This window comes from Harmonia axyridis, chromosome 2 (genome assembly GCF_914767665.1).
Source record: "Harmonia axyridis chromosome 2, icHarAxyr1.1, whole genome shotgun sequence".
Lineage (NCBI taxonomy): Eukaryota > Metazoa > Arthropoda > Insecta > Coleoptera > Coccinellidae > Harmonia > Harmonia axyridis.
Genome location: NC_059502.1, coordinates 35,954,068 through 35,981,801, shown reverse-complemented (window position 1 = coordinate 35,981,801; position 27,734 = coordinate 35,954,068). Strand labels below are relative to the sequence as shown.

At 32.4% G+C, this 27,734-nt stretch overlaps 1 protein-coding gene across 1 annotated transcript in view; it reads right to left on the bottom strand.

Annotated features, from left to right (window-relative positions):
• Positions 1-27,734, bottom strand: part of LOC123673237 (heparan sulfate 2-O-sulfotransferase pipe) — a 46,046-nt gene that overhangs the window by 12,869 nt on the left and 5,443 nt on the right. Inside the window, exons 2-3 of the mRNA XM_045607708.1 lie at positions 7,520-7,659; positions 3,211-3,272 (exon numbers count right to left, since the gene is read on the bottom strand). Of these exons, the coding sequence (XP_045463664.1) occupies positions 3,211-3,272; positions 7,520-7,659 (202 nt within the window). The remainder of the gene's footprint in view (positions 1-3,210; positions 3,273-7,519; positions 7,660-27,734) is intronic.

The window sequence follows — 27,734 nt, the reverse complement described above, 5'->3', positions numbered from 1 at the left end:
ATTTGAATTTCTGTTTTCAAACCCGCTATAAGTAAATTGAAAAAAATCAAATGACACCACTATGTTACAATCATTTATAATAATTGTGAATTATTTTTCTTCTTACTTTCAATGAATAAATTTAGACACAGAAATTTCTCTATTGGAGATGCAATAACTGTGTTGAAATTTTCGATTATTTTTTATTTCTCCCATCTCCTTCATTAAGTGATGATCAATACGGAAGAGTAGTTCTTTCAGGTCCAGAGAAATCCAGATCAATCAACGGAAAGCATTTTTTATTCGAAAACGCATCCAGCTTATCACGTGCAAGATTAACAACTTCGGATCGTCATTAGTGTGTTAACTCCGACATAAATAATTTGTTGTAGCGGTCTCTTTTATTACATTTTCCACTCGACTCGCGTTATGTTTCTTACAGTGGCGTGAAATGATCAGATCCGGATGGCTGCCAGCAATTATTTCATAAAAATCGGATTTATTATGACGAAGAGAAAAAGTAGGACCGTTATCGCAAAGAAATATGTCACATGGTTATCGCAAGGCAGCGCTGTCACCACAAATATAAATTTTTAATGAATGCTGACTTAGAAACGGACGCGGTTCGCAGCTTCCAGAAGGCTGAAGAAAGTTTGTCATATTATGAATGATATTAATGTGTTATGTGTATTTTCTTTTCTGAACTGTTCTATCAGAATTATCTATGAAGACTACCTATATTAACGAGGCTTAGAATAATTGATTTTCAGAGGAAACACAATTTAAAAGTAAAATTCAATACGAGGACATCATATTGGTTTTCATCAGAAATGTATTCTATACCTATACCTTTGAATAAAAATTGAAAATATGTACTTAGTATTGTCTGGGAAACATCAGTTGCTCCTAGTCAATTCCGTCAATCATCAATCGTAAATCGATCATGACCAGCGCGAGTAATTTTGGCGCATGAAGCAAAGAATTTTTTGCTGATAAAGCCAAAGGACCTCCTTCATAACCAAAAGGAAAAACCGCGTCTGCTCCGATGATAATACAGAGAACTTTCTGTTTCACATCCAAATGACACTGCGTAAGATCGAAGAATGATTACCGTCTTATTACACTTCTTATTGTTGCATTTGAATATCGGCCAATTCCTTCAATTTCCATTATTTTAAAACTTATTGAAAAGTTCGAGACGTGTATAGGTGTTTCTGAATATGTAAAAATTTCAACATTGATAAACCACTAAAATTTATAAACTGTTCGGAATATTTTGAAGAAAAATAGTTTGAGGCACGATGATGAAAACAGAAAATACTGATCTCGGAAGAATGAACATCAGCCATATTTCTGTGCCTACCTAGTATCCATAATAACCTAATGATAATCGCTCTTATAGTTTACGAGAAAATCTCTGGACTGCGGAGGTACTGATTTTTTATTCGTTATTTTGATTCTATACTTTCCAAAACACAAACTGTGAAAAATGCATGGCGATTTTAATTTTTGCTTGTTCAATTTCGAAGGATTATCATTGAAAATAATAAACCAGAATTAAAGGTTAGTATATTTTCAATTAGTTTTCTTAAGTATGAACTTTGCATTCTTGTTTGCAATTGTGATGGGCTTCCTTCGTTTAATTAGAATGAAATTGATTAACTCCATTGGCTTCCTAGTGAGTGATTCAATTGATCATCTAAAATCTCTCGTTTATATTTTGTATTTTCAGTGTATATCGTTTGATATTTGAGAAAAAAGTCGAATAGTTCCTATGCCTGTATTGGGAATTTTTTTTTTTTGATGTTTATACAAAATTTGATTCAATGCTATTTTAGCTCGAAAATCCACAAGGCCTTTTCATAAATGACAACATAAGATGCATATTTCCCAACTTAAGATTCTCTCTATAACAACAAAGCAACATGTAAGTTGAATCTTGGGTTATTCTGGAATCTGCTTATATACCCAGTTACTACCAGCATAATAGAAGTAGAGTAAATACTCATCCAAAAATTTTAGTAGCAATAACATTATATGATAAGATGACATTAGTTTTTAATTTTCGAATGTAATTTCAGTAGAAAGTTTTGAATAAAAGTAACAGGCGAAATGTTCAAATTTTATATTAATTTTATGATAGACTGAGAAGAATTAATTCATCATCCATAGTCAGGCTAATTTGCCTCATAAATCAACAAAACGGTATATATACCGAAATCGACAAAACCAGCATAGTTTAAAATTTTTTTATTATTCTGAGGTTGAAATGCTTGTTATGAGAATTATAGATAGGCACGTAATTAACGCCCGAAAAGAGTTATTAAAATGTCTAGATATACCTAACTATTTAACACCTAAGTGTAAAGATCTCTCCCAAATGCAATAAAGATGCTGATCAGTAAATATAAATAGTATGATACTCATATAATGAAATAATGATGAAAATAATATAGATACTAAGTACTAAAAATAATTCCTTTTGTAGAACCAGCATCTTTTCATAGATCAGTTAAATATAATTACATGGAACGACTGTGAATAAACTGAGAACAAGCAGAGAGAAATATTCTGGATGAATTTTTCAAATTTCAATAATTCCAAAAAAATCTCGAGTTTGGTGAATTTGAAATATTGAAAAGCTATTGCATGGGTAGAAATATACTTAATATCCGAAGTATTCTTATTAACCGGATATTCAGAGCATTTACCTGTAAATTTATAAAACAAATAAATTCTTATTTCGTAGCAAAATGAAAATTTCGTAACATAGATCTGTAATTGAAAGTTGAAATCCAAAATGAAGTTTGGTCGTTTACACTTCTTTGGTAGACCCTGTGTATTTCCAAACAAATGGGAGAGCTCTAATGAGCCTAATGTTACTGTATCGAAAAAACATTCGAAAATTTCAACGTTTAACTGTAACTGTATATTAGTCACAGTACATATATTATAAGAATTATGAGTTATAGGAAAAATATTAAGGAGAAATATTCTGTAGCACATTTAAAATTTTGTTATTACTTGCTTTCTGGAAGGCAAAATATAGTATAATATTATTTTTAATATTTCCATTTGATTCTTGATACAAATTGAAAAATTTTCAAACAATATGTTCTCTACGTTCCTCGAGATTTTACTTAAGATGTCTAAAACACTAGTGTGCTCACTTACTCTTGAAAACCTTAAGATTAAAGTAACTACTATTGAAGGAATTGACAAATTTATTACCTCTCCTGTACTTTGAAGTAATTTCATCATCGCTTTAACACCTTCTGGAGGATTGTCCATATCTGCAAAACGGAAATAATTTGAATGAAATCATAAACCATGATGGAAATGACAGCATAAATGATATTTTCAGTTTTGCCTTGAATACAGTCGATAAAACATTATTGGTAATCGAATTAATTTAAATGGAGTTGATTTGTTGATTATGCAAACTGAACGTAACTTATCTTTCGACCCATGCGCATCCACCATAGTAGACTACCCATAACATTTTGTTTCTGCAGATTGCGTTACAACCGAGTACAAGCTGAAGGATTCAATTACACCATTGAAGTGGTTTTTATGTGTTAAAACGTTAAAATTAAACTTGAATGAAGTTATCGTTAACTAGGTATCGGAAAAAATATACGAGCCGCTTATTTTGAAAGTGGCCTAACTCCATTTATCTTCAAATCGAGATATTGAAAATTTTGCGTTTCAAACTACACGGCTCAGTTATTCAATTAATTCGGAAAACTTATGTGTAAAAAATGTATCGTATTTTTTCTGAATATAAGCAATCTGAAGTGCGTCACTGATAAATAACATGAAGTTGTAAATGTAAACAAGGTAACCGGCAGAAAATTGAAAAACGGAGTTAGGTCACTTTCAAAATAAACGGCTCATATTTCAATTAAGGTACAGTTCTTAATTATATACCATATTCTCTGAACTGTGTGTGTATTGTATTTATAATAAGTGATGCCTAAGTTTATTCTGTATTCATTAATAAACTGAAATATCCAAGTTTAAGTTCCCCCTTTATATGGGAAATAATGATAATCAAATTTTCTATCAACTATCATGGCGATGTAGAAGAATGAGCACATAAGTGATTCTTGGAGGATTGAAGTGAACTCAGCTATTTTTTTAGCCTGTCCATCGAGAAGTGAACATGATAGTTTTGCTTCGTCCGATATCGATCTGGAGATTCATCGATATATCCATAGCTATATAAGTTCTAGGTCGTATTTGGAACAATTAAAACTAAAGGTTGATGAATTTTTTCATTCATTCATTTTATTAGCTCCTAGAACCTATTCCTACAGGTAATATTTCACCGATAATATATGATGAAAATTGATAATTAAAAAAATACTTAATTGAAAAAGAAGTGTTTAAAAAACTTAACCATATACAAGATAAATTAAATCGCCATGAAGAATTATTACGAAAAGAGAAATATACTAAATTTTTACCCCCAAACTACAAATAACTATAAAATAACATTATTTTCACCCTCTTCTTGCCCTTTACCAATTACCCTACTCGATTTCGAGATACTATTGTTGTTCAGATTATTTGATTGACCAGCATGATTATATTGAATCACTTAGAGAAATTAACTCGTTCACTTTGTTCAAGATTCTAGAATCGAAAAAATTTTTTTGACGACATTGTTTACTCATATCTATATTGTAGGAAAATGAGGTTTGATAACGAAGTTTGAACCAAATTACTCGAAATAATTTTTTTTATTACCAATTCCATTGTTCTTATCTTATACTGGGTGTTCTCGAATTGGAGTTACGAAGGAAAATGAGAGATTCCTTGAATAATTTTAAAAGTAAAATGATCCATAAATATGAGCCTACAAACGCTTTATTTTCGAGATACAGGGTGTTTCTTGTGTGTTTTGTGATGTTTAACCAGTTTAACAAATCTTTATTAATCTTCGCTACAGAGTTGGTGAATCAAGTACCAAAACTTATAATTGATTCAATTATTACAGCTACATAAATGGATTTCTATAATAATTTTGATTTTCCTAAGAAGTACTTTAGAGAGCTTTTCGAGTCTTTCTCTCGAAATCTATTGCAGTTACGACAAAACTACAACGCACCGAAAAGTGTTGTACTGAACCAGAGTTTCTTTTTAAATTAACTACCTGTGGTTCACAAAAAATAATTCTGGAGGAAAAAAGCGAGCACCCTTCAAAAAATCTCCTTGTAGATTTGCATTCAAAATTAGGATATCACATAATGAAAACTTTAAATTGGAATATTCATGCCAATTTAAGTTCAATGTCTTGTGAGTGAAGGGAAGGTGCTATGAGAGAAAAACTTGAACTTTAACTCCTGTATCTCAAGAACAAAGCGTTTGCGGACTCATGATAAAGGACTTTCTTTCTTGAAGTGATCCAAGAAATCTGTCATTTTCATTTGTACCTCCAATTTAGGAACACCTTATAAATATACTCAATTCAAAACTGATGTCTCCACAAATAAATTGCAATTTGAATGAAACACAATAAATTAGGGGTAATTACCCCCCAGTACCCCCTCATTTCTACGGCCTTGCACAGGAGTGTAGTCGTTTGAGAGGTCCATCCTGCCAATGAAGTTTAGGAAAAAATGGGATATCGAAACGAATGAGGAAGAGGGTTTAGATATATTGGTTAATCATTATTCTTTTTGGATGACGTATTTAAGTGAACGAGTGAAGGTAATTGACCAAAAATATATCAATGAGAGATGAAGTTCAGTTAGGTCATTTGTGGAATTACCTAGGTACTCAAGAAAAATGATATCTATCCTACCTCAATACTCCCAGTTCATATTGTGGAGAATAAATTATGGTGCCTCATCCATATGAATTGAACAAATGAAAATTTTATAACAGAAGAAGAAGCAATAAAAACCAGTTCAAATTACCCATTCACGTCCAACAATTTGGAGTCTTGTTTCCAAGAGAAAGTGCAATAAAAATTGCACTTTGTAGAATAATATACATATAGGAAAGTGGTGATTTACAAATGGAGCTCAAGATGGAAACAAAATATAAATCTTGATGATTAATATATGTAGAGGTGCATCGAATTGAATATTCAACAATATATCTACATATAACTTTCGCGAAAATATGCATAAAATTATATTTCGATTACCTAATCAATATTCTTATTGATTTGACAATTTATTCTTAAATTCTTTCCCGCATTTTCTATGAAAGTGCAATCAGAATACTTTCGAATTTGTGCGGATATGTGCATCTGATCTAATCAAAATTCTAGAAATTTATATGCTGATTTTATATGCTCATTTTTTTCAGGATACCAATTTGATATACTGAAACTGATAATTCTATTTGCCAATCGAATGGGACATACAGAATTGCATTTGAACAAGAATCCGAGCACGAAACTATGTAAATTACAGGAAGTAAGAAGCATTGAGGTTCATAAATTTGAAATGCAAAAAGACAACTGGGCTATATTTGTATTTCAATTAGAACTAGGACTGTTTTTTGGGCATATATTTCTCAATGGAAAATATATATTTCCGTTATGTTACACAGTTACAGATGTTTGTTATATTCGGATATCCTGAAAGATCAGTCGAAGGACTCTCATGTTACAGATGAACAGTTTTTCTGAGGCAATTAACTCTCCAATCAAAAAATTTGAAAAAACAAAGTTTCTGAATTGATTTTATATAAAACACAAACAATTCCTATTGATAAAATATGAATGATTCACTTAAACGAGTATCATCTCCATAATAATAAATTAAATAAACCTTGTAAAAACGCAATTCATAACCACAAATAGTAGTATTCAAGTGTAACAAGCCGTAGTTGAAATGAGGAGTTGACTACATGTAATTGACATCGAATGCTATGTTAGTCATTCATTTATGATATTTCAATATTGCCATCAATTTCTTTAGATTCTTTTGTGATGTTGCCTAATATCATTAATTATTTTATTAACTTCCACTTACTGGAGCCGTTGAGTTTCATATCAGGAAATATCCTTGAGCTCTTATATATAGATACAAGGGTCGGATCCGAATCTACTTAGTGCTTCATATTACCTATGTAGAGTTTTATGACTCAGTGTTTTTTGAAACTCTTAAAAAAAATTTAAACCTGCCAATTTGTCAACACCTTCCAAAGGCTGAATCTTGGAAGGGAGGTCGATTTTGAAAAAAAATTATAAGAACTACATCTGCTAATTTTCATCGACGAATCATGTCCTTAAGCCCTTCGCAGTTATTTACAGACACCCTATAGACCTAAGAACCAAGAATGTATTTATCTGATACCTGAATAATATGATATATTAATTGTTTCATGGAATAATATTTTTTCCCATCTCTTGAAGATAAAGATCATAGTTCCAAATATTTTGATATCTTGTCACTCAATCGGCTGGAGAATTTTGAAAATGTTTTCAGTTATTTGGAACATTCAATATAATATTCATACTCTGTTACTCTTGTTTGATTTAAAAGTTTATTGTCGAAGAAGCTGTTCAAGGAACTCTTACCTGATATGTGATTGTTCAATATTTCATCTTCTGGTTGTAGTTTGACTTCCATTTCTCTCAATTTCGTGTTCAAATCTCTTGTGTGCAAGAATAGAAAGAGTGTTGTTGAAATTGCCATCAGTGCAATTAGATCACTTGTTCTGAAAAAGAAAATCGAATGTTTAGAAGGAAATATTCAAAAGTTCATAACTTTGATACTATTGGTCGGTTGGTAACTTTGCGGTAGAAAATATTGAATTCTACGCAAATCGTGACAAAACTGGTTGTGAATTTCATTTGTAGAGTTAGTTTTTGGAGATGAGAATTTTGCACAGTATAGATGACGTAGACCCTTATCATTTCATCGGAGATTTTAAATAACATCATAGGTAGATTCCGTTAAATAACAAAAAAGTTATAACCTTCGAACGTAACCAGCTATTTTGGGGGTTAGGGTTTTTTGTAGTGAAGATGAGAATATTTTTCTGAACTTTATCGGATTATTTCTGAAGAAGAACCGTAACCACCAGTGGCGTACACAAGGGGGGAATGGAAATCCATCACAATGCTCAATAATTTAATCGTGCAAAAATTGAATCTACGAATTCATTAACCAGAGGTTATATCGAAGGGCTCGATCTGACCCGACTGTCGTTGGCACAATCATTATTTATGTACGGGAAATAAAAGATGAATTGATGATAAACAATCGGGTTAAAATTAATCCTGATCCTGAAGTAGAAGCTCCAAACTATTCGAATTGAATCGACGGCACCCCTCATAGCATTTTTTTAGTACACTAAGGTAAATAAATAATATCATTTTATACCTATCTAGTTATCCCTTTGTCGCAAAGAATCTATTTTGTCATTTTCACTCACACTTCAGTAGGTTTAGTATATTCTGTTGATTAGGTTGAGGTGAGTGAAGTGGAATTTTTCTATTTTTCTATATTATAACCCGTTTTTAACTTTTAATGTGTGTTGGTGTGTTGAATTATATCAAAACTAATCAAAATCTTATGTATGAGTAGGTAAGCAAACTTCTTTGGAAAAAGGAAGAAGGGAAATTGATGCAGGCGAATCTTTCTCGTTTGAATACAACACTCAAAAAGTGTCTAAAAATTCGAAGGACATACGAAACGAATGATCAATATTATTTTCCACTGGTTGCATAATTCAGCCAATAAGCTGAATAACAAATTCATCAAATACTCTCAAATCATTCAGTTTGTAACACAAAACAATAGCATTAAAAAAAGTAAAACGCAACAGAATATCATAATAATTAGTTGACATACGCAAACGTTTTCTTTATAAAAGATAATGAAATTATCTCACTGTGAAGGTTACTTTGATTCATTACATTCTCATTATAGCAATGTACCGTGCCTGAGTTTAGAATAAAATGTTGTTTTAAATGCCCCAAGCTTTCAATGACCTTTTCATAACCATCAAATAACTAGTATGTTTTATTGTAAAAATTATCGAAATATGCAGAGAAACAAAAATTAAAATAAGTTTTCAGTCTGCTTATCGAATAACAAAATTTTCTTTGAACAAATTAATTTTCTGATCTATCAGGATGTTAATGAATAAGGAAATATTTTTAGGGGTCGTTCTCTGACCAGATCGCTATATAATTTCGTTACAATGTCTGTTATTTTCGAACATTGAGATGACCATGGTCCTAAGCTATAAGGTTCAACTCACTGATGATGAATTGTTCCTCAAATTCCAATATGTCGTCCGTAAATACAATAACTCTATTGACCTGGAAACTTTAAATTTTCAGGGTAGGCTCGCTAGAATGGCCATTCAAAAGGTTATTTTCCTGATAATTTCAAAACTACAACTCGATCGACATTAACAAAATCTTAAAGATGCAAAAATTTCTTCAGTAATTTAATCATTCTTTATATTATAAAATTGCCTATTCTAGAGGGTAGTATCTTTTTGGTATCTGAAGGCTCTCCTCTCCAAATGTAGAATTCTGCCTCAGGGCCGCCACCAGACATTTTGGCGCCCCGGCAAAATAAAATTTCGCTGCCCTGCTTTGGCTAATTTATCTGAATTTTCTTTGAAGGAGCCTCTGTTATTCCTTTCAGGTATATTCTATATAATATGAAATCGTATTTTTTAACATAAAATCACCTTGTCAAATGTATCAAAGGATGTTTATTCGATTACATCAAAAAATGTCTTACATTGTTGAAAAGTATTATTCTATATAAGTCTATATTGAAAAGACGTAGTTCTTGAAGGTGCATTTTAGTACCTATATGTATTTTCATAACTATAGTTGAGAAAGCCTATTCGATTAAAAAACTGGCTCTTGGTAATTTTATTATTTTACTACAAAAAGTGGTATTTTCACTGAGTAATCATTTTTGTGTCTAAAAATATGTCTGGTTTTATTATTTGACTGGGCCTAAAATGTCCGGTTTGCCGGTCCTGGCGGCGGCCCTGACCTGCTCTCCAAAACTACACGCAATCATTTTTTTTTGGTAAAACAGGAATATTCCCGGATTCAAAATCGATAATTCTAACAGTACAATATTGATTCACGAAGTATTTCTCCAGTTTCTTGCTGCAGAAAAACCAAACAGTCTTAACAAAATACTGCTGATTGTCGTCATTTCAAATGGTCTTTCACCTTGTTTCGATAATCAACATAATACACTTCCCCTTGATAACGGTTCTGACCATTTTATCCACTATAACGTGCTATTTTGATTACCTCCAATTATCACATTTATTTCCCATCCAGGTCTCATAAAATAGAAAAGCGAACCGGAAAAGTTAATGTATCATGTTTTCGAGAAGATCGTGAACATGTAGGTTAATGGTGCAATTTATTGAAAGATGACGGTATTGAAGAACGCATCAATCGAATGCTGGTTCCCTTATGTTATATAAGACAATTATCCGTATTATTATTTTCATTTAATTGAAAGCAGGTGCATAAAAGATATTAGCAGATCTGGTGGTCATTTAAACATACCGTTCGAATGTTAGGGCAGCATTCAAATCCTAGAAGATTCTAAGAATGCACTGTCGTTGCGTGTGCTCTGAGAAACGATACTTGAACACCTATTTCTTCATTTATAATTTAATTATTTTATTACGAAAATATACTGTGAATTTCAAATGATGTTTCAATATTTTCTCACGCTATATTTCATCTTTTGAAAAATTTTGAAAATTCATAATTCAGAAAGTATTAGATTTTGTACTGATATCACTTATATTCATTATTGATTTACCTACGTTTTCTATTTCATGAATGAATGCTCGTCATCCATATGGAATCACGACATCTTTTTCTGGGGATGTGCTAAAACTACTACTCTATATACTGTGCTAAGAGATGGACTATTCAAATACCCAATAGAGACTTAATCCAAACTACTACGCTCTATAACAGATGGATGATGGAATGTATCACAAACTTCACAATAGATAATAGATAAATGATTCAATCATTTAATCATTGATCATGAAATTAAAAAATTGGATTTTAATTGAAATAATGTAAAAGGTACTTCGAGGAAGTGATACCTTTTTTATGTCAGTTTTTATTACATCGCATTTGGTAATAGTTACTTAATAATTGGAAAGGTTAATTTTTATGTAAGAGAAAAAAACAGTGAATCTCTTCCCAAATTTCCGCGTATGCACAACATTTTAAAGGAAAAATATGATGTTGATGAGAATTTCCAAATCAAATAGTGTCTGAAGTTGAACTTATAAGGAATTCTAGAATGATAAGAAAAAAATATTCTGTTAGATCAGAGTCATATTTTTCCAAAGTTAAAACAAACGTATACCTCTTTTCTATATTTTTGTCTTCCAACAATTTCTGTATTTTGAAAATCAAATTTGTGAAGATTTTTGTCCGAGTGTTCTGCAAGACCTGTTTTATTTGTTGCTCTCAAGAGATTTTCGCGTTTTATACTACGTTCATGTTCAGATATTTTGAGATATCCCGTTTGCCCAATATACACTTTGTCGCATTCCGCACAAACTACCAAATGAATATAACTTCTTCTACAAAATCCCATACATTTCGGGCCTCTCAGAGAAGTTAAAGAATGTATTTGCTGATGCTCCTTTCAATATCCCATTGAAAAATGGAAACTCCGTAAAGAAGTACTTCACCAAGTTAAAATCTCGAAAGCGGCATAATCTACAAAATTCCCTGTGCGGAATGCGACAAAGTGTATATTAGGCAAACGGGACGGTAACTCAAAACTACAATATCTGAACATAAACGTAGTATAATACCCGAAAACCTCTTGAGAGCAACAAATAAAACAAGTCTTGCAGAACACTCGGACAAAAATCTTCAGAAATTTGATTTTCAAAATACAGAAATTGTTGGAAGACAACAAAACTACAGAGAAAAAGGATACAAGAAATGATAAATATAAAAAATACAAAAACAATACTAATAAAAAAACAGATACCCAATTTCTACCTAACTCCTACTCACACCTAATCAGTAAATTAAAAACATTACAATATCCACATATCAGGCACGCCTATGGTTCCTACAAGTATCTTATCAGTTAATATGTAAAAGAAATCAAAAAGGGGGCAAACAATTCTTTCAATTTTCATTGGATGACTTCATTCAGGTGCTCTTTTCCGGTCCTAATGATGTGAACATTTTCATTTATATTGTGGAATCAGAGTATATGTAAATGTCCTTTTTTAAAATACATTATTTTTTCGACAGAGAACCTGTTTTTCTTGTAAGTTTCTCTATTGTTCTCTACATAATTTGTTTTATAATAATTTTGTTCATATAATATTTTTGTAAAAATTGTCCTATTTACAGTTAATCTATTTTCGACTCTATTGTTATTTTACCATTTATTTTATTATTTGTTCTATTATCAATCTTGTACGATAATCATAATCCCTATTGTAGAGCCATGAGGATGACTTTATAAAAGTCGAAACGTCGGCAACAGATCCATAGTGGTTTCAGTTATTTTGACCTTTTTCTCAACCAAATTCAAGTTATAAAAATTATCCTTCCAGTGTCATCTACATGACCATATATGCTTTTCCAGTTTATGATGAAACACCCTGCATGTAGACAATGTAGCGAATAATTTTCGCGATAATTGAAAAAAATATTGTTTCCACTCTTCAGACTTTTACGAAGGTTAGCAATAAATGCTCTGAAAAATAATTACACTGGTCGAAGACCATCTTCATCAGTCCACTTTATCATTCACTAGTCGAATAAATGAAAAACGAAAGGTTTAGAAAGGACAAATATCTCATCTTTTGTTCCGCCTGCTTTCACTGGCGCATTTCAGATTTTTAATTTTAGTGATCAACAGACCTTTATGATTGTCATCTCCGAGTAAATTAATGCATGCTGGTTTTACCGTCTAGGAATACTCCTTCGATATTTCAATGGCAAAAAGTTTAGATCGAATGGATGTATATTATTGGGTAATGTCTTAAAAAATTTAATTTTTAACATGAAGGCATCGATAAATTTTAATTGGGAATATGCAAATTACTTTTTTTTTGAAATAATTTGTTGAAAATTACCCTTATATTATTTCCCGTATTACGTAGGAACTCTAGTACATTAACAATTCTGTTTATTAGGAGATCAAAACGGAAATGCATCATAATCAATACTCGTTCTTCCAAAAAATATTTTTTTTTAGATTTTAGATCTTAACTCCGATTTTCAGTAAAAATTTAATTTTTAAATCTTCAATTTAACATATTTAATTTTCCAATTCCATTTCTGGGCTGATTTCGGACAGATATGTATATGTATAGCATGATGAAATTCCAAAATGCAGATCTACCAAAAATAATACATTAAAAAAAAACAGTTAATCCCTGTTCAACTTGACATATCTCAAATTGCGAAGGAGACTGTCTATAATAGCGTGAGTGTATTTTGAAACTTTACTTTATGTTTTGTTCATTGTATCAATACAGAAAATATGATATCAATCTCTCAAATATTCATAACAAATCATCAATATAACCTCAAAAATACTTTTTTTATTTATTTATTTTTACTTCCTTTATATGTGCTTGGCTTTCTGAGCCATCGACACATGTAACATTTCATCATCTATAAGACTCTTTCAAAATCATTAACCATCACCAGACATGTACAAAATCTATGACCTAGCCAGGATTCGAACCCGGTACCTTCTGCACCCCAGTCGACTCTTCAGTCCACCAGACTACAAAAATTACTTTGCAGAGATTTGCAGCTCTGTGATAAGTCTTGGAAGTTGGAATTTAACATACGGATAGGAGAATGTAAATGTTGTATATTTTTATCCCTCCTCAGAACATATATTCAGAGAAGGAGAAATAGTGAACAACCTCAGATATGTGGATGATACAGTTCTCATACTGCTGATAATGCAGATGGACTTATAGACCGGATGGATAATAGGCCGTGTCGCCTCTGTCTGCGTGAAATATGGTATAAAAATTAATTGCAAGAAAAAACAAACTTATAAGCAAAAATAACGCCAGAAAGCCACAGTTTAGTGCCAACAATATGGCAGAGATAGTTATATACCTCCTGGACTGCACCTTAAATAGGGTTTTAGAATCACTCTCGAGAAATAAGATGCCTAATCGAGAAAGCGAGAAGTATATTCAATAAGATGCAGGAAGACTCTTATTAGAACAACATGTAGGTAATGTTTTTCATCTGATGTTTGGATTTTACACCACGCAAATAGTACAATTATTGTTCAAAGAGAACAATGGTATAATGAACAAATTTTAGGAAGGAAAATTTTTCCCGTTGATCCGATATGTTCATTTTTGGAAATCATTAGATATATATTTACCTTCACCTTGTGCAGAAACAGAGTGAAAGGCACACTCTACACAAACAGATACTCCAAATGAACATCACGAGGCAATTTAAATTATACTCTTGTAGTCCAGTTAATTGGTAGTAAAAGGTAGTGTATTAGTGCAGTTGAGTTGGTCAGTTCTATACAAATATTGCTGCCTTGTGAGGGAAAGTATTGGCAAATCCTCAATATTTAGATAAATGAGAGCTCTTGTAATGAAACCAACACACAGTTATGTATTGGTGGGTCTTTATTCCAGTTTATTCACTCGCATATTACACTTTCGATGCACCAGGTATGAACTAATTATACTTTCTACGGATATAAAAAACCGGACTATCGTGAAGCGGGCACATTTTTCCAAGAAACCTTTTATGATTCCGAAATCAATTTATTTGCTGTTGTGTAAGTGAATCATCTGCTTCGATAATTGGAAGTCGTAAAACCAATTTCTTGAATTTAAAATGGATTCATTCGAAATGAGTGGAAAATTTTTTGACATAAGCAGCATTTCGTGAGGAGCTCTCTCTGGTTTCGATTGCATAGTAAATCACTATTGAAGATTGAATGACATTCCAACTGATGAATTGTTAACTTTCATGATACCCATAATTCTTCCTTATATTCTATCTAAAAATCAAGAAATGCTGAAGTTTGATAAGTTGATGACAAGATTAGCGGATTTAAGAATTGAAATATGTAAATTGAAGTTTTTCAGTGGTATTATTATCTAGAAACTATTTCAAAAGCAGGTTGAGTTCTCTTATATGCCATACACTGGGGGAGCCTTTGACTTGTACATACATTTCAACCGAACATTCCTTAGATCAAAAGAACCCCTTTTCCTTTGCCTTTTTTCCGATTTGGTTTGGTTAAAAAAATTCAGGCTGTTGAAAATTGATAAAAGAAGTAATTTTCGCCTATATCTCGTAAATGATTGCATCAATGGAAAAATTTTTCGGAATATAGCTTTTCCTTGATGTTATGAATCTTCTCCGAACAAACAATTCCATCTTCCAATTCCCTTGTTATGACCATTACATTTCATAAAAATAGCAGAAATTGGAAGAACCCAACTCTTTAATGTAAGATGAACGCTCATTAATGAATATTTGATATTTATAAAAATAAGAGTATACCTAATATTTTCTCGTAAAATGCGCTGTTTTCGAGTAATTTGATCTCAAAAAAATGATCTGTGAAATCAAAAAATGGGTACTTCGGCTAATTTCCACAATGCTCTGTGGAAAAAACCATAGAAATGAATATTTGATATGATGTCATGTCTTAAATTTTAGATTTGAAGTAGAAGCCAACTCAGTTTGATAATGAAATTATTTGAATAAGCTCACCTCGACTCGACAATTTGATCATAAATTACTTAAGTTCGGCACAGCTCTGATAATATGAAGATACTTCATTAAAATCAACATTCTGTTCTGAAGAATCTAGATCACTCCTGAAGCCCATGTTTAAAAAAGTTTTTACAAAATAGTTCCATTACAAATTAAAACATGACACCAATCAAGATCTGAAAATCTCACTAAAAACTGCTGCTATCGTACATTACTGTACCTATTCTTCTTCAGGTCATTTAAGCTCACATTGAAACACAGCACTACATAATAAACAAATTTTTATGTGATTGAATACTTGAGTTGAGAGAAGCAGAATATTCAATTTTGGCTATTCATATTGAACATTTCTAGTGTATTTTCCATGCCAAAATCAAAATAAATCAAATAGTAGAGTTCAGTTCAGGTGCAGGTACACATTATAAAACAAATTTGATCACAAGTGGAGTCTAACTTAAAAATTATTCGTTGAATACAAAGTCATTCTTTCAATTCATTTCCATATTTTTATATTGATGGTGATGGCTTCACAAATATTGAAGCAATAACTTCCATAGCAGATCGTGGTAACTTTGCCGATGAACGGTTGGGTTTATGTACCAAGCGCTTCCATTTTGCCGACAATTACGCAGCGTGCTGCTGAGCTCTGATGCTAGTCATGAAAATATTTGAAAGGAATTCTCGTCATAATTTCTATCATCTAAGATTTAGGAGTAACAGATGCATTAAATAATTATTACGCTGATTCATTTAAAAAACCCCTTCTCATTCTTCAAAACTTTATGCAATTTTATTCACATCTTTGATCTTATTGAAAACTCATAAAAGACTATTTTTCATGAAGTACTTCACGAATTATTAATTACAAAATCTACTCCAAATGATATCGTACTATGATATTTTGAATAACTAATTCAATAGGTGAAGAAAGAAGTGTACGAATAAAATGAATAATATTGATTTAAAGTGACTAGGTAATCAACAACTCAACAAACTGAAATCTCAACACTATGTTTGAATACTAAGGCCTGAATCACAAGTTCCTTTTTATTCATGAATTATAAAGTTCAAGTTGGCCTGACTAAATTTTAACATTCATTTCCTTAAATGGAGATGGTAGGTGATTCTAAAAAGGAAATGAACTTTTAACAATTTATTTCGAATATTTTCGACAAATATTTTAATTTGAATTATTTTACGAATTGAATGAATACCGATTCGAAGTTCTTAAAATATGACGGATTCTAAAAACGAATAAAAATTATGTAAATAATAAATGTAAGAAGTTCCCCAAGAGTTCTTCATATGGAATCTGTTACAAAAGTCGGTTGATAGGCCACATTGAACAGTCTAGTCTAGATAATTGAACACTGGCAGTCTTATCAATTCTTTTTTTTGTCAGCAAATTTTTTATGATAATTCAATCACATAAGTAATTATTTCCAGAAATGTCATTGATTTGTCAGTTTTATTGAATTTTCTTCAACTCCTATCGAATTATTCTTTGAAATGGCATTCTCACATTAACGATCATCATGATTGTCCACACATCTATCTATTCGTAATAATTGGAAAACATTTCATTGTAGAAAGTACCTTTACGAGGAAATTTCCTATTAGCACACCTTTTAGTGAAACAATATGCAATTTATTCTGTATAGCACATTCTCGAAGGAAAGTGTAAACAATATAAAAATAAGACTATACAATGAATTCCTTGTACAAACAACGCGTTTATAGTATTCGGTTCCATTCAAGTGATTCATATTGTATGTCGATGTAATTGGTTGATTTGCAATTGAGGTAAAATCAAATCTTCATTGATGATATCCATTGTTAAGTTCTAAAAAAAGTTGTATCAATCATGTCATTAAGAACACGTAGCTACCTATAGTCACAACTGTTAAACAACAATGAGATATTAATATGTACAGTATTTACGGTAGCCGATGATGGTATAATAGCGACCAATAACGACATCCGCCAGCGTCGGGTGTAGAACTCCAGTTTTTTTTGTGAATAATTTATATGATGACATTGTTAATTTGTACTATATGAAGAATTTAATCACTCTTGGAATTCAGTAAATCCTTGAATTCACTCGGTTTAACGATGTTTATGTTTTGACGTCGGATTTTATAAAGATTTTTGTTAATCGGTCTAAGGATTCTTGAATTAATATTCTTTTATTGAATCCTATACGACTTGATGAAGAGTATCTGATATTTCGAAACTGAAACACCTTGTGTTTCGAAAATTGCTATCTACCAAAGAAAAACAAATTAAACTTTTTATATTAAAATGTTTCTTTCCGATGCATAGTATGTATTAACTTTTCATATTATCTAAAATACTAATTTCTGGATTTTTCTGGTATCAATTATGATTCAGCATTCTCAAATATCTTTAAAATTCTAAAGCCTAGTTAAACTTCCATTTTCAGCATTCATGGTAACAATAATGTTTATTGGCTAAAATAAATATAATAAGTTACAGATCCTTTGAAGCATTATTATTATACCTAGTTCCTATAATAAATAGGTACATAAATATACCGTATAAATAAAATTTATTATTATTATTATTATAGACTAATGTGAGTACCTAACTGCAAATGCTTCCACTCCACTGCGCTTCGTGCCCTCAAAATCGGTTTTACATATTTCAAAATATTAATATAATGAAAATATATCTAGCACTTCGCACTACTTTTTTTCAGAATTGGTCATTTTTCTGCACTATTGAGGAAAATATTTGCGGTAAATCATCGATTCTAGACTCTTCTGCACATTTATAAATATTATGTATGTATGATTGGATGGATTAATTCAAATAATATAATAATAATAATATAATATTTATTCACTATAAACATCAAAAAATTACAGAGGTATTTATTTCGCGAAATATTTACCTGTGCGTTATTAAATTGAATTATACAGCTATTCTTTCTCAGCCTCGCCCAAAATTAATTTATAAAGATATTTTAATGAAATTAATTTTTATTGTGTTATTCGGATTGCAGCAAATATCTCAAATATTTTCATGCTTTTATCACTTCCGATTATATTGAAAGTGACTATTTTTTTTTTCAAATGGCATGCTCAATATATCGTTTATATTTTTGGATTCCCTATTGAATTTTCACATGATAGATCATATGAATGATTATTGGCTATACATGAAATAAAACTTTTTAATCCGACACATTGCAATTATTCATCTTCCTCTATCTTTTATTTTATATCTACAGGAGAAATCTCATTTCGGTTGGATGTATTGTCACTGAAATATTAAGTATTTTTTCCGATATTCCTATTGAAATTTATATAGTCTGGTTAAGCGATAAGCATAAAATTCTGTAAGAAGCTTGAAATTGTGATTTTACATCAGAATGCGATATTATATTTTGTTCGAATACTTGTTCCACAAATTATCTGAAAAAAATATTTCGAATCGTCATATTCACGGAATTATTAGTCTTATTTTGTTTTTCGGTTTATATTTTCGAGTTATTGTCCCTCTAGGTACTGCCGAACTAACATACTGACGCCTGACGGACAGAATTGAATTTGAGCATGGAATCGTCATAAGTAGACGAACCTTATTCTTCGAGACCGTTTCCAGCTCAAAATTTCAAAAATACTGACATCGTGACGATATGATATATTCGGGGAACGAGCTCTCAAAAAGCCAATAATTTCCTTGTGAATTAATGAAAATAATTTGGATCTTTACCATAAAATGCAAGCTACAATCAAAGAGTTGAAGTTATGTCAAACTTTGTTCATCACCAAGTTTTATCTCCTAAATTATCAATACCGCAGAATCTTGTTGATTAGGGAAAGAAAGTTTTAGCGTCTACCAATTCCACAGTCATTATTGGAAACAATTAGCTGAAAATGAACATTCAAATGAGGTTTGTAGCCTTCATGTTTGACTGAAAATTCTATTTTCTTTAGTAATTACGAACAATAATGGATTTCATTTGGCCCCCTGGCTACGCCACTGTCGAATGATACTTCCTTCCCTGAATGAATGGATCTCCTGTCACCGATGCAGAACAGCGGCCCCCGTAAAAAAAACAGGTCCAACTAGAAATGCAGTTGTATTGACAACGGAAAAACACGAGGTGTTTGACCTACTGATCCAATTCACTGCATTTGGTCGTTTAGTAGATAAAATAAAAAACACATTGAGACTGATCGAACAAGTTATGTTCCGACATTCAGGAATCTCTTCCTTGGTCAATTTTTCCTGACATTGATTTATATCTCATTGTTGAAAAGTCGTAGAACTCTAGTAGCTAGTACGTTCAACGCATCGAGTATGTGTGTTCGTTTCGAATGCTTTTGTGTAAAAGAGCTAATTATTAGGTATGATGAAATATTTGCATGCAATGTTCGGATTTCCGACTACAAAAGCTAACTTTTGGAATAGAAAATGGGCTCCACAAGAGCTATTTCATTTTATCTATCGAAAATCTTATCGAAGAAATTTGTAATAAAATCTTATACAAGTTGAAAAAACTATAATTATCACGAGAAGAAAAAATTAAAAACTTCATCAGAAACTACAGGTTACTGTAGGACAGTACTGTTCAGTAATCTGTTGAGAAAGATCATATGCGTAATACGCAGTACTATGAGTTTTCAATAGGAAATATCATTAACAAATTGGAGGTACTCAACCTTCCGGAGGTAGGAAAATGATTTTTGTAATATAGTAATATACAGTGATCTATCGATTTTCATATGTCATATATTATCATTTATGAATTTTCATCAGAATTCTGATAGGTGTTTTTTTTAAGGTGCATGAGAAGTTTCGATGGTTGTTGTCTATGGTTTGAAAGTTGATAATGTTAAACTGGTTTGACATTTCTGTTCATTAAGGTTTGGCAATTCATCATGAATCGTTTAACGCCAGAACAACGCTTCAAAATTGTGAAAATTTACCTCGAAAAAATAAATCTGTTTCTTCGAAGTTTGTAGAGTACTTCATCTCCGTTCATTTCACGGTTTATTATATTCACCAGTTTGTCGTGCATCTTTCTACAGCTAGGACATCGGTGTATCAGAAGGCTTTTCTTTACCGAACTGCAAGGCTATGGAATACCCTACCTCAAGATGTATTCCCCCTTGGTTACAACTTACAGCGGTTTAAGACACGCACAAACCGATTTCTTCTAAATTCATCACGGGGCGCTTGAAAGGGCGTTATAAGCTCAGTCTTTTCCCGAGAGATGCGTATAAAAAAAAAAAAAAATTGAGCAAGCCTTCCGTGCAGTTATTTTCGCACTAATTTTATTCATCTCGATTCAATACCATCAACAAGACAAATAAATGTGCGTACCGAAGAGAAAATTGCTGCTGTTGCGCGAAGTGCTGAAGAGGAAGCCGAATTGTCGATACATCGCCGTTCTCAACTTGTTGACCTTTGTGCTTCGACTACATGGGAAATGATTGAGCATCTTAATCAGCTCAACATCGACGACAGTATGTTCCTCCAATCTATTCATTGCAAAATGAATTTGGTGACAACTTTATTTCCAGAAGTGGTCCTGTCAAATGGCCTTCTCGTTCGTGCGACTTAACTCTTCTCTTTCTTTATCTTTCTTTAATGTAGTAGAATTTTTGACATTACATAATTAGGGCCTGCGTTAGGGGGTGCAACAGTGAAGCGACCTTTTCAGGCGCCTCTATTAGAGGGTCGGCAATTCGACCCAGTTTGCTGGCCGCCTTTTCATACTTCATCCTTGATTCTTAAAAACAATATGAGGTTATTACGCTCCGCTTAGTTTGTCAACATTCCCTGCACGCCTTTACGATGCCGCCTATGTAATTTATTTATTTATACGAACAAGCCATTTTACATTATAATAAAAAAAATATGAAAAATATTATTCAGAACATAATATCAAAATAATAATAAATAAATAACACATGGCAGCCCAACCATTGGGTATGTGATAATTGATTTTTCAGCAGGGGCGCCGAAAATTGTATTCGTTCAGGCGCCAAAATTACTCGCGCCGGCCCTGTACATAATCGCCGTCCTTCAATTTCAATTTAATTTTCAATGGTCAAAAATGCGAGTATAGCAAAAAACAAAGGTTGATGTGTTTAAAGCTTTTTCTGTGCAGCTTCAACTTTCTCTATATGATTAATCCATAACTTACTGATTAAAATACGCTATATTGCTCCATGCTAAGATTTTTTTCGCTAGCTATTTCGACAAACTCCACTAAACATTCTCATCCCACGACTAATATTTTATTGCCATATAGTAATCTTTCTCATTTTTCATTCCAAATTGAAATGCAACATATATACATTTACTAATTATGAAATTCTAGTTGGAGTGTCATCGACTTATATGGGCTTATGTTCAAATGAATATGAATGAAATCAATTTAAAAAATCTTCATAGATGGCATTTCCAGGAACTACAATCCATTCGAAAGCATCATAGGCCAAGATGTGAAAGGGACTGTTCCAGTTTAATCCATTTCGTCTAGATTTTTTCATGCTTTTACCTACTTTGAAAGGATAGATATAAATTAATGAAGGCCTACATTCAGAATCTCGGAGATGTTTAGATTGCGTAATTCGATTTTATTGAAGTTTAGTTTTGCCCAGAGCAAAGTGAACGCATGTCATGCTTAGTCGGCGAATAGGATGGTCACTTTCATCTTCAAATATAATTGATTCTAATTGTAATTCTAGCAGATTTTTGAAACTAGTTGTACTTTCATCTCCACTCAGATTCCAGAGGGGTATGGATAAAGCAGGTGTCAGAGAGTTGGATAAACAAACTTTTATATTCAACGTTCAATTATGTTGGAATCAGACAATGTCAAATTTTCGTTTTATACATAGGCGTACAACTTTGCTTCCGCCGTTTCTTCTAAATTTGAGTCTTTATTGTAAAAAAACTGGTTATACATTTATGATTCGAAGTATTGTCCATCGCCACTACTTTCTCCCATCTTTTGGGCAGCTTACGAATCCCGCGTTGAAAAAACTGGTCATCTTCTGAAGCGATCCAAGAATCAATCCAATTTTATATTTCTTCCTAAGACCGGACGTGCTAGTCAGCCAGGTCGTGTGCCATTAATCGAAACAAGTGATAGTCCGAGGGAGCAACGTCTGAAGAATACGGCGGGTGTGACCACTTTCGCAACATGGGGTCAAATATTGTCATGCTTTAAAATTACTCTCGTAACTCGTTGTATTGCGCTCGTTTGTTTCTCAATGCTCGGCTGAAACGCATTGATTGCGTTCGATAACGATCGCCTATGATTGTTTCAGTCGGTTTTAACAACTCATAATACCAAATGCTGAGCATGTCCTTGGAAATGGAACTGTAATTATTCGGTTTTGCCGTCGACGTGGAAGCATGGCCTAGATATCTCCATGACTTTCTGAGCTTGGGATTATCGTAAAGAACCCATTTTCGTCTCCAGTCAGAGTGCAATGCAGAAATCCCTTTTCGTCTTTGCCTTACTAGCAGCTGTTCACAAGCAAACAAACGCCGTTCAACATCTCTCGGCTTCAACTCGTACGGCAGCCAATTTCCTTCGTTCTGAACCATGACTTTCAGGCGTTTTGAAGTGGCTTGTTGCGTCACCCCTATGATCCTGCCAATTCTTGTTGCATTTGACATGAGTCTTGATCAAGTAATGCTTCCAATTCTGCATCTTTGAAAGCCTTCTCTCTTCCACCACTGGTCTTCGTCAAAATCACCGTTCTTGAAGCGTTGAAACCACTCTCGGCATGTTTTTTCACTAATAGCGGCCTTACCATAGGTATTTGAGATTTGAGAGCAATCGATGTGCCTCAGCCGCAGATTTTTTCATACCAAAGCAGAAAATTAAAACCTCCCGAAAATGACGAGAATTTGGCTCGTAAGCTGACATGTTTAATGGAGAATAACTTTAGATGCAGACACAAATCGACTAATATTTCGATGGCGTTAAGATTACAAATACCTTAGCTTATTGAATGACATCTACGGTCTATTTATTTCGACTACCACTTATAGCTACAGCCATCTATTGCAAAACGGCGGAAGCAAAGTTGTACACCAATAGAAATGTAGAGATTGCATATTGGAGAATACCTACAGCAGATCTCAGACAAAGAATTTTCATTTGGATAGGTATTGCAAATGAAGTGTTAGTTCTCATATGTCTATTTGGACTCCAAGGGCAAATTGTAACATTAATAAACGAGCGCTTAAAAGTCCTGACTTTATGTCAGCTTGAATTTCCTATTGTTCTGATAACGATATTGATACGATTACGAAATTCAACAAAAAGCTTTAAAATGTTATTCTACAAAATCTCATTGCGACCGGATCTGTTGTCATGGAAATATTGGGTATTTCTTTCCGAATATTGTTTTCGAATTTTTTGTGATCACGAAAATATTTGTAATTTTTTTTCGAAACCTATTCTTCTTATATTTTCTCTAGTATCGTGATCAACATGAATATTTCATGAAATTATCGTTTCATATCTGAATGCAATGTTGTGGTCTGATCAAATTGATGGTTTCGGAATTCTCAAGAAATTTCCATCTCAGTTATTCAAGAATCAACAGAATTAATGAAAATACCAGTACAATTTGTGTGTTTTAAATTACGAATTTTATAATCAAAAATAATAACTTAAATAGATAGGTACATATCATAGAGGGTATATTCTGTTAATTCATGACAATCGTTTACTATTTATATAATGTAACAATTTACCTGTTCAAATAGCATATATTTCAGTCGACCACTTTAAAAATCATTAAAGAATTTTACCAACTATAGTCATGGACATACATATCATAATAATTTGTTTGCTTTGATTCAGCTTGTAACTCCAACGCTATATTATGTTGATTCAGAAAAATGGTTCTACCCATTATTGGTCATTGACCGACTATGATTGAAACTCTAGCGAATTGATTGTACATAAATTATTATTGTAGTCACGGTCAGCTTTACACTAGTGTCACTAGTCTTTTCAGTTTATTGTTTACCTTGTTCGAGAGGTACAGCATTCTGTCGTTTTGAGCAAACATTTATTATTTTTTTATTTTGAGTCAAAAGTGATCCAAAACGATTGATTTCGAATCATTGATGGTTGATGAAGAATATAAGTAAAAATCGATTATGTCCGTTAGTCTTTACGGCTCACTGCTCACATTCGATTTCCAAGAGGAATGGATTGGTAAAAGAGGGCTGATTGAATGGCCACGATGCTACACAGATTTGACACCTTTAGATTTTTCCCCTGAAGACACTCAAAGTTGGGTGTGTATAAAATGCTGCTCCGAGATGTAGAAGAATTGAAAGTTAGGATACGCACAGCATACAGAGAAATTCAAATTGAAGTTTTCCAATCAGTAATGGCCAAAGATTAAAGAAAAAAAGATATATTTTTATCTACAGAATAATGGATAGCATTTTGAGAATCTTTTATAGTACAAAATTTTTCATGATTCATTGCAGCTCTTGCTATCGTATTCTACTATTATAATTAATATTTTTTGGAAATACTAATAATAAAGGTCAAGTGTATGGTATTTTGGAAAAAGCCATATACAATAACCTTCAAAACAAGGTAACTCAACCAAAATTTTAGGGGTTACTTACATCAAGCTCACAGGGTGATAAATCGGTTGGAACTAGGGAATCCAATCCCGCAAATGCGGGATCCCTCTGGATGTCTGCGGGATTCAATATTGAAATTGCATATTCCCAAAGCGCAAACGTCTTTTGAAACGTCCCAGAAAGCAATAAGCCTCTCATAAGTTACGACGAAGATACAACACCAGTTACTGCTGAAACTACTCTGCGATTCATGATCAGCAAATTGGAAAGTCATTATATTTCGACATTGAGTAAAGAAATTGTTAAAGCTTTATTTTTTAGGATAAAAGAGCGCCGTTCATTAATGACAAGTATGGTACCGGAGTTAAAAAACCTAGGCAAATATCTGTAATATCAGGACAAAATACCATTATCTAATCTAGCAACTAGGCGTGAACCATCACCCTTGAATTTAGAAGAGGAATCAAATCAATGGCTTCTTCTATGGCTGAAACATGAAATGGCCTTTTTTGAATGCAGACGGAATAGGGGTACGGGTATGTACTTGGAAGCTGATTACTGCAACTCCGACCCTTGACTTAATTTTCACCAATCAGAAACGCTCAATTTTGAATAACAAATGGTTTCTAGTTGGAAAAACTGTGAGACAGCACTTGTCAGCAGATTTTTCGAGTTTTAACGCGGTAAAACTCGACAGCTCTTGCCAAGTTTTAAACTTCCATACTATAGTATGTTTTTGATAGCATAAGACCTTTTTATGAGCATGTTTAATAGGTTGAACACAAAGAGTATTTGTTAACAATCCCGCATCCTTGCGGATCTACGGGATTGATAATTTTCAGGGTGGTACCTTTGCACATTGACATACTGTATGTCGAATCAGACATTAATTATATTTACATACTCTTCAGATTCTTAATTGAAATTTTTCCAAAATAATAATCTCGTGTTGAGAGTATCACATAATTCTAATTTTCAATACATGCAACAGACCAGGAAGTTTTGACTACGTGTTTTGAAAACTGAATGAAATAGTTTGAGGAAAAATCATTCTTCTCATATCAGTAACCATTTATACTTCCATGTAGGAAACAATCAGATAGTGAATCATTCTAAAATTTCATCGAAAAAATGTTTACTTTCCAAATAATTTCTATCAATATTTGAGCATTTGAACTGTGGGTGAAACATTGGAACCAATCTCTAACTCACAAAACTCATGAAACAACAGAATGTTTTCCAAATTTCTAATGTTATCGTTCATTCCCATTCATCTCACATTCCTTGTATTCCTTGAGGTGACCTCGTATAATTTTCTCAAGGTCTTGGTCATTCCGTTATTACTTGGTATCTTCACTACGAAAGACTTCTCTAATACTGCGCTGCAATTGACTTGAGTGTTTTTATAATATCAGGCTCATCTTTTAATCGAATAACATCAGATGTAGATCGTTGAACCTTTCATTCAGATAATTGGGTTGGTATACCATTTGAGGAACACTAGCAAAGGAAGTTCAATTCACACAAGTTCAAGTTCAAGCATAATGAATTGGTGAATGTCTCTTCTTATGAAATTATGTTCTCATATGATGCAAATGTTCCAAACATTTTTCAAAAAAATTTACATTTCTTTTGAATGTTGTAGAACAAAGAACATTTCTTTAAGAATGTTGCTTTGAAGTTGAATTTTGTTTTTTCTTCGAAAACGTTGGGAGAATTTTATATTCTAGTTGAAATATAATCAGTTATTAAGCAAAAAAATTAGAAGTCCTCTCAATCATTTCCGACGTTGGTATCACCAAAAATCCCGCTTATTACCTCTACAGTATCGTACCCGACTATTTTGTGGATAGTGTATTGCCTTGTATTAGGTCATTCTGAAAATAATAATTCGTCAAATAACAACATAGTTGGAAAATAATTTTTCATTTCGAGTTACACTCCAACCTTTTGCTGCTGCATAAACAATTAACAGTGCTGTGCCAGAAGTGGTGAAGTGAACCTATAATATAGCATTGATACAGTATTACTAAAAAGTATTCAATCAAATTTCAATTCAATTCAATTTTTTCAATCTGATCTCCATACAATATTTCCTATAAAACAACAATATTTGTGAATCTAGTATGACCAGGTAAGACTCACCTAGGCAAAGCATGCCTGTATTGTATAATCTGGCCAGGCCAAAGCAGTTAATAATACAGTTCATGAAAGATAAAAAAAGGAAAAACCAGCAAATCAAAAGTCTGCCAAATCAAGGACGGCGAGGAGGATGCGTGACGAAGAGGTGTATCCAGGGAATGACAAGAACAAAAACAAAAAGAAACAACAGAACAGTGATCAAATATAGTTTCTCAGCAAATCTAGTATTTCTGTTTGAAGGAGTTTTGGTATATCTTTTGTTATT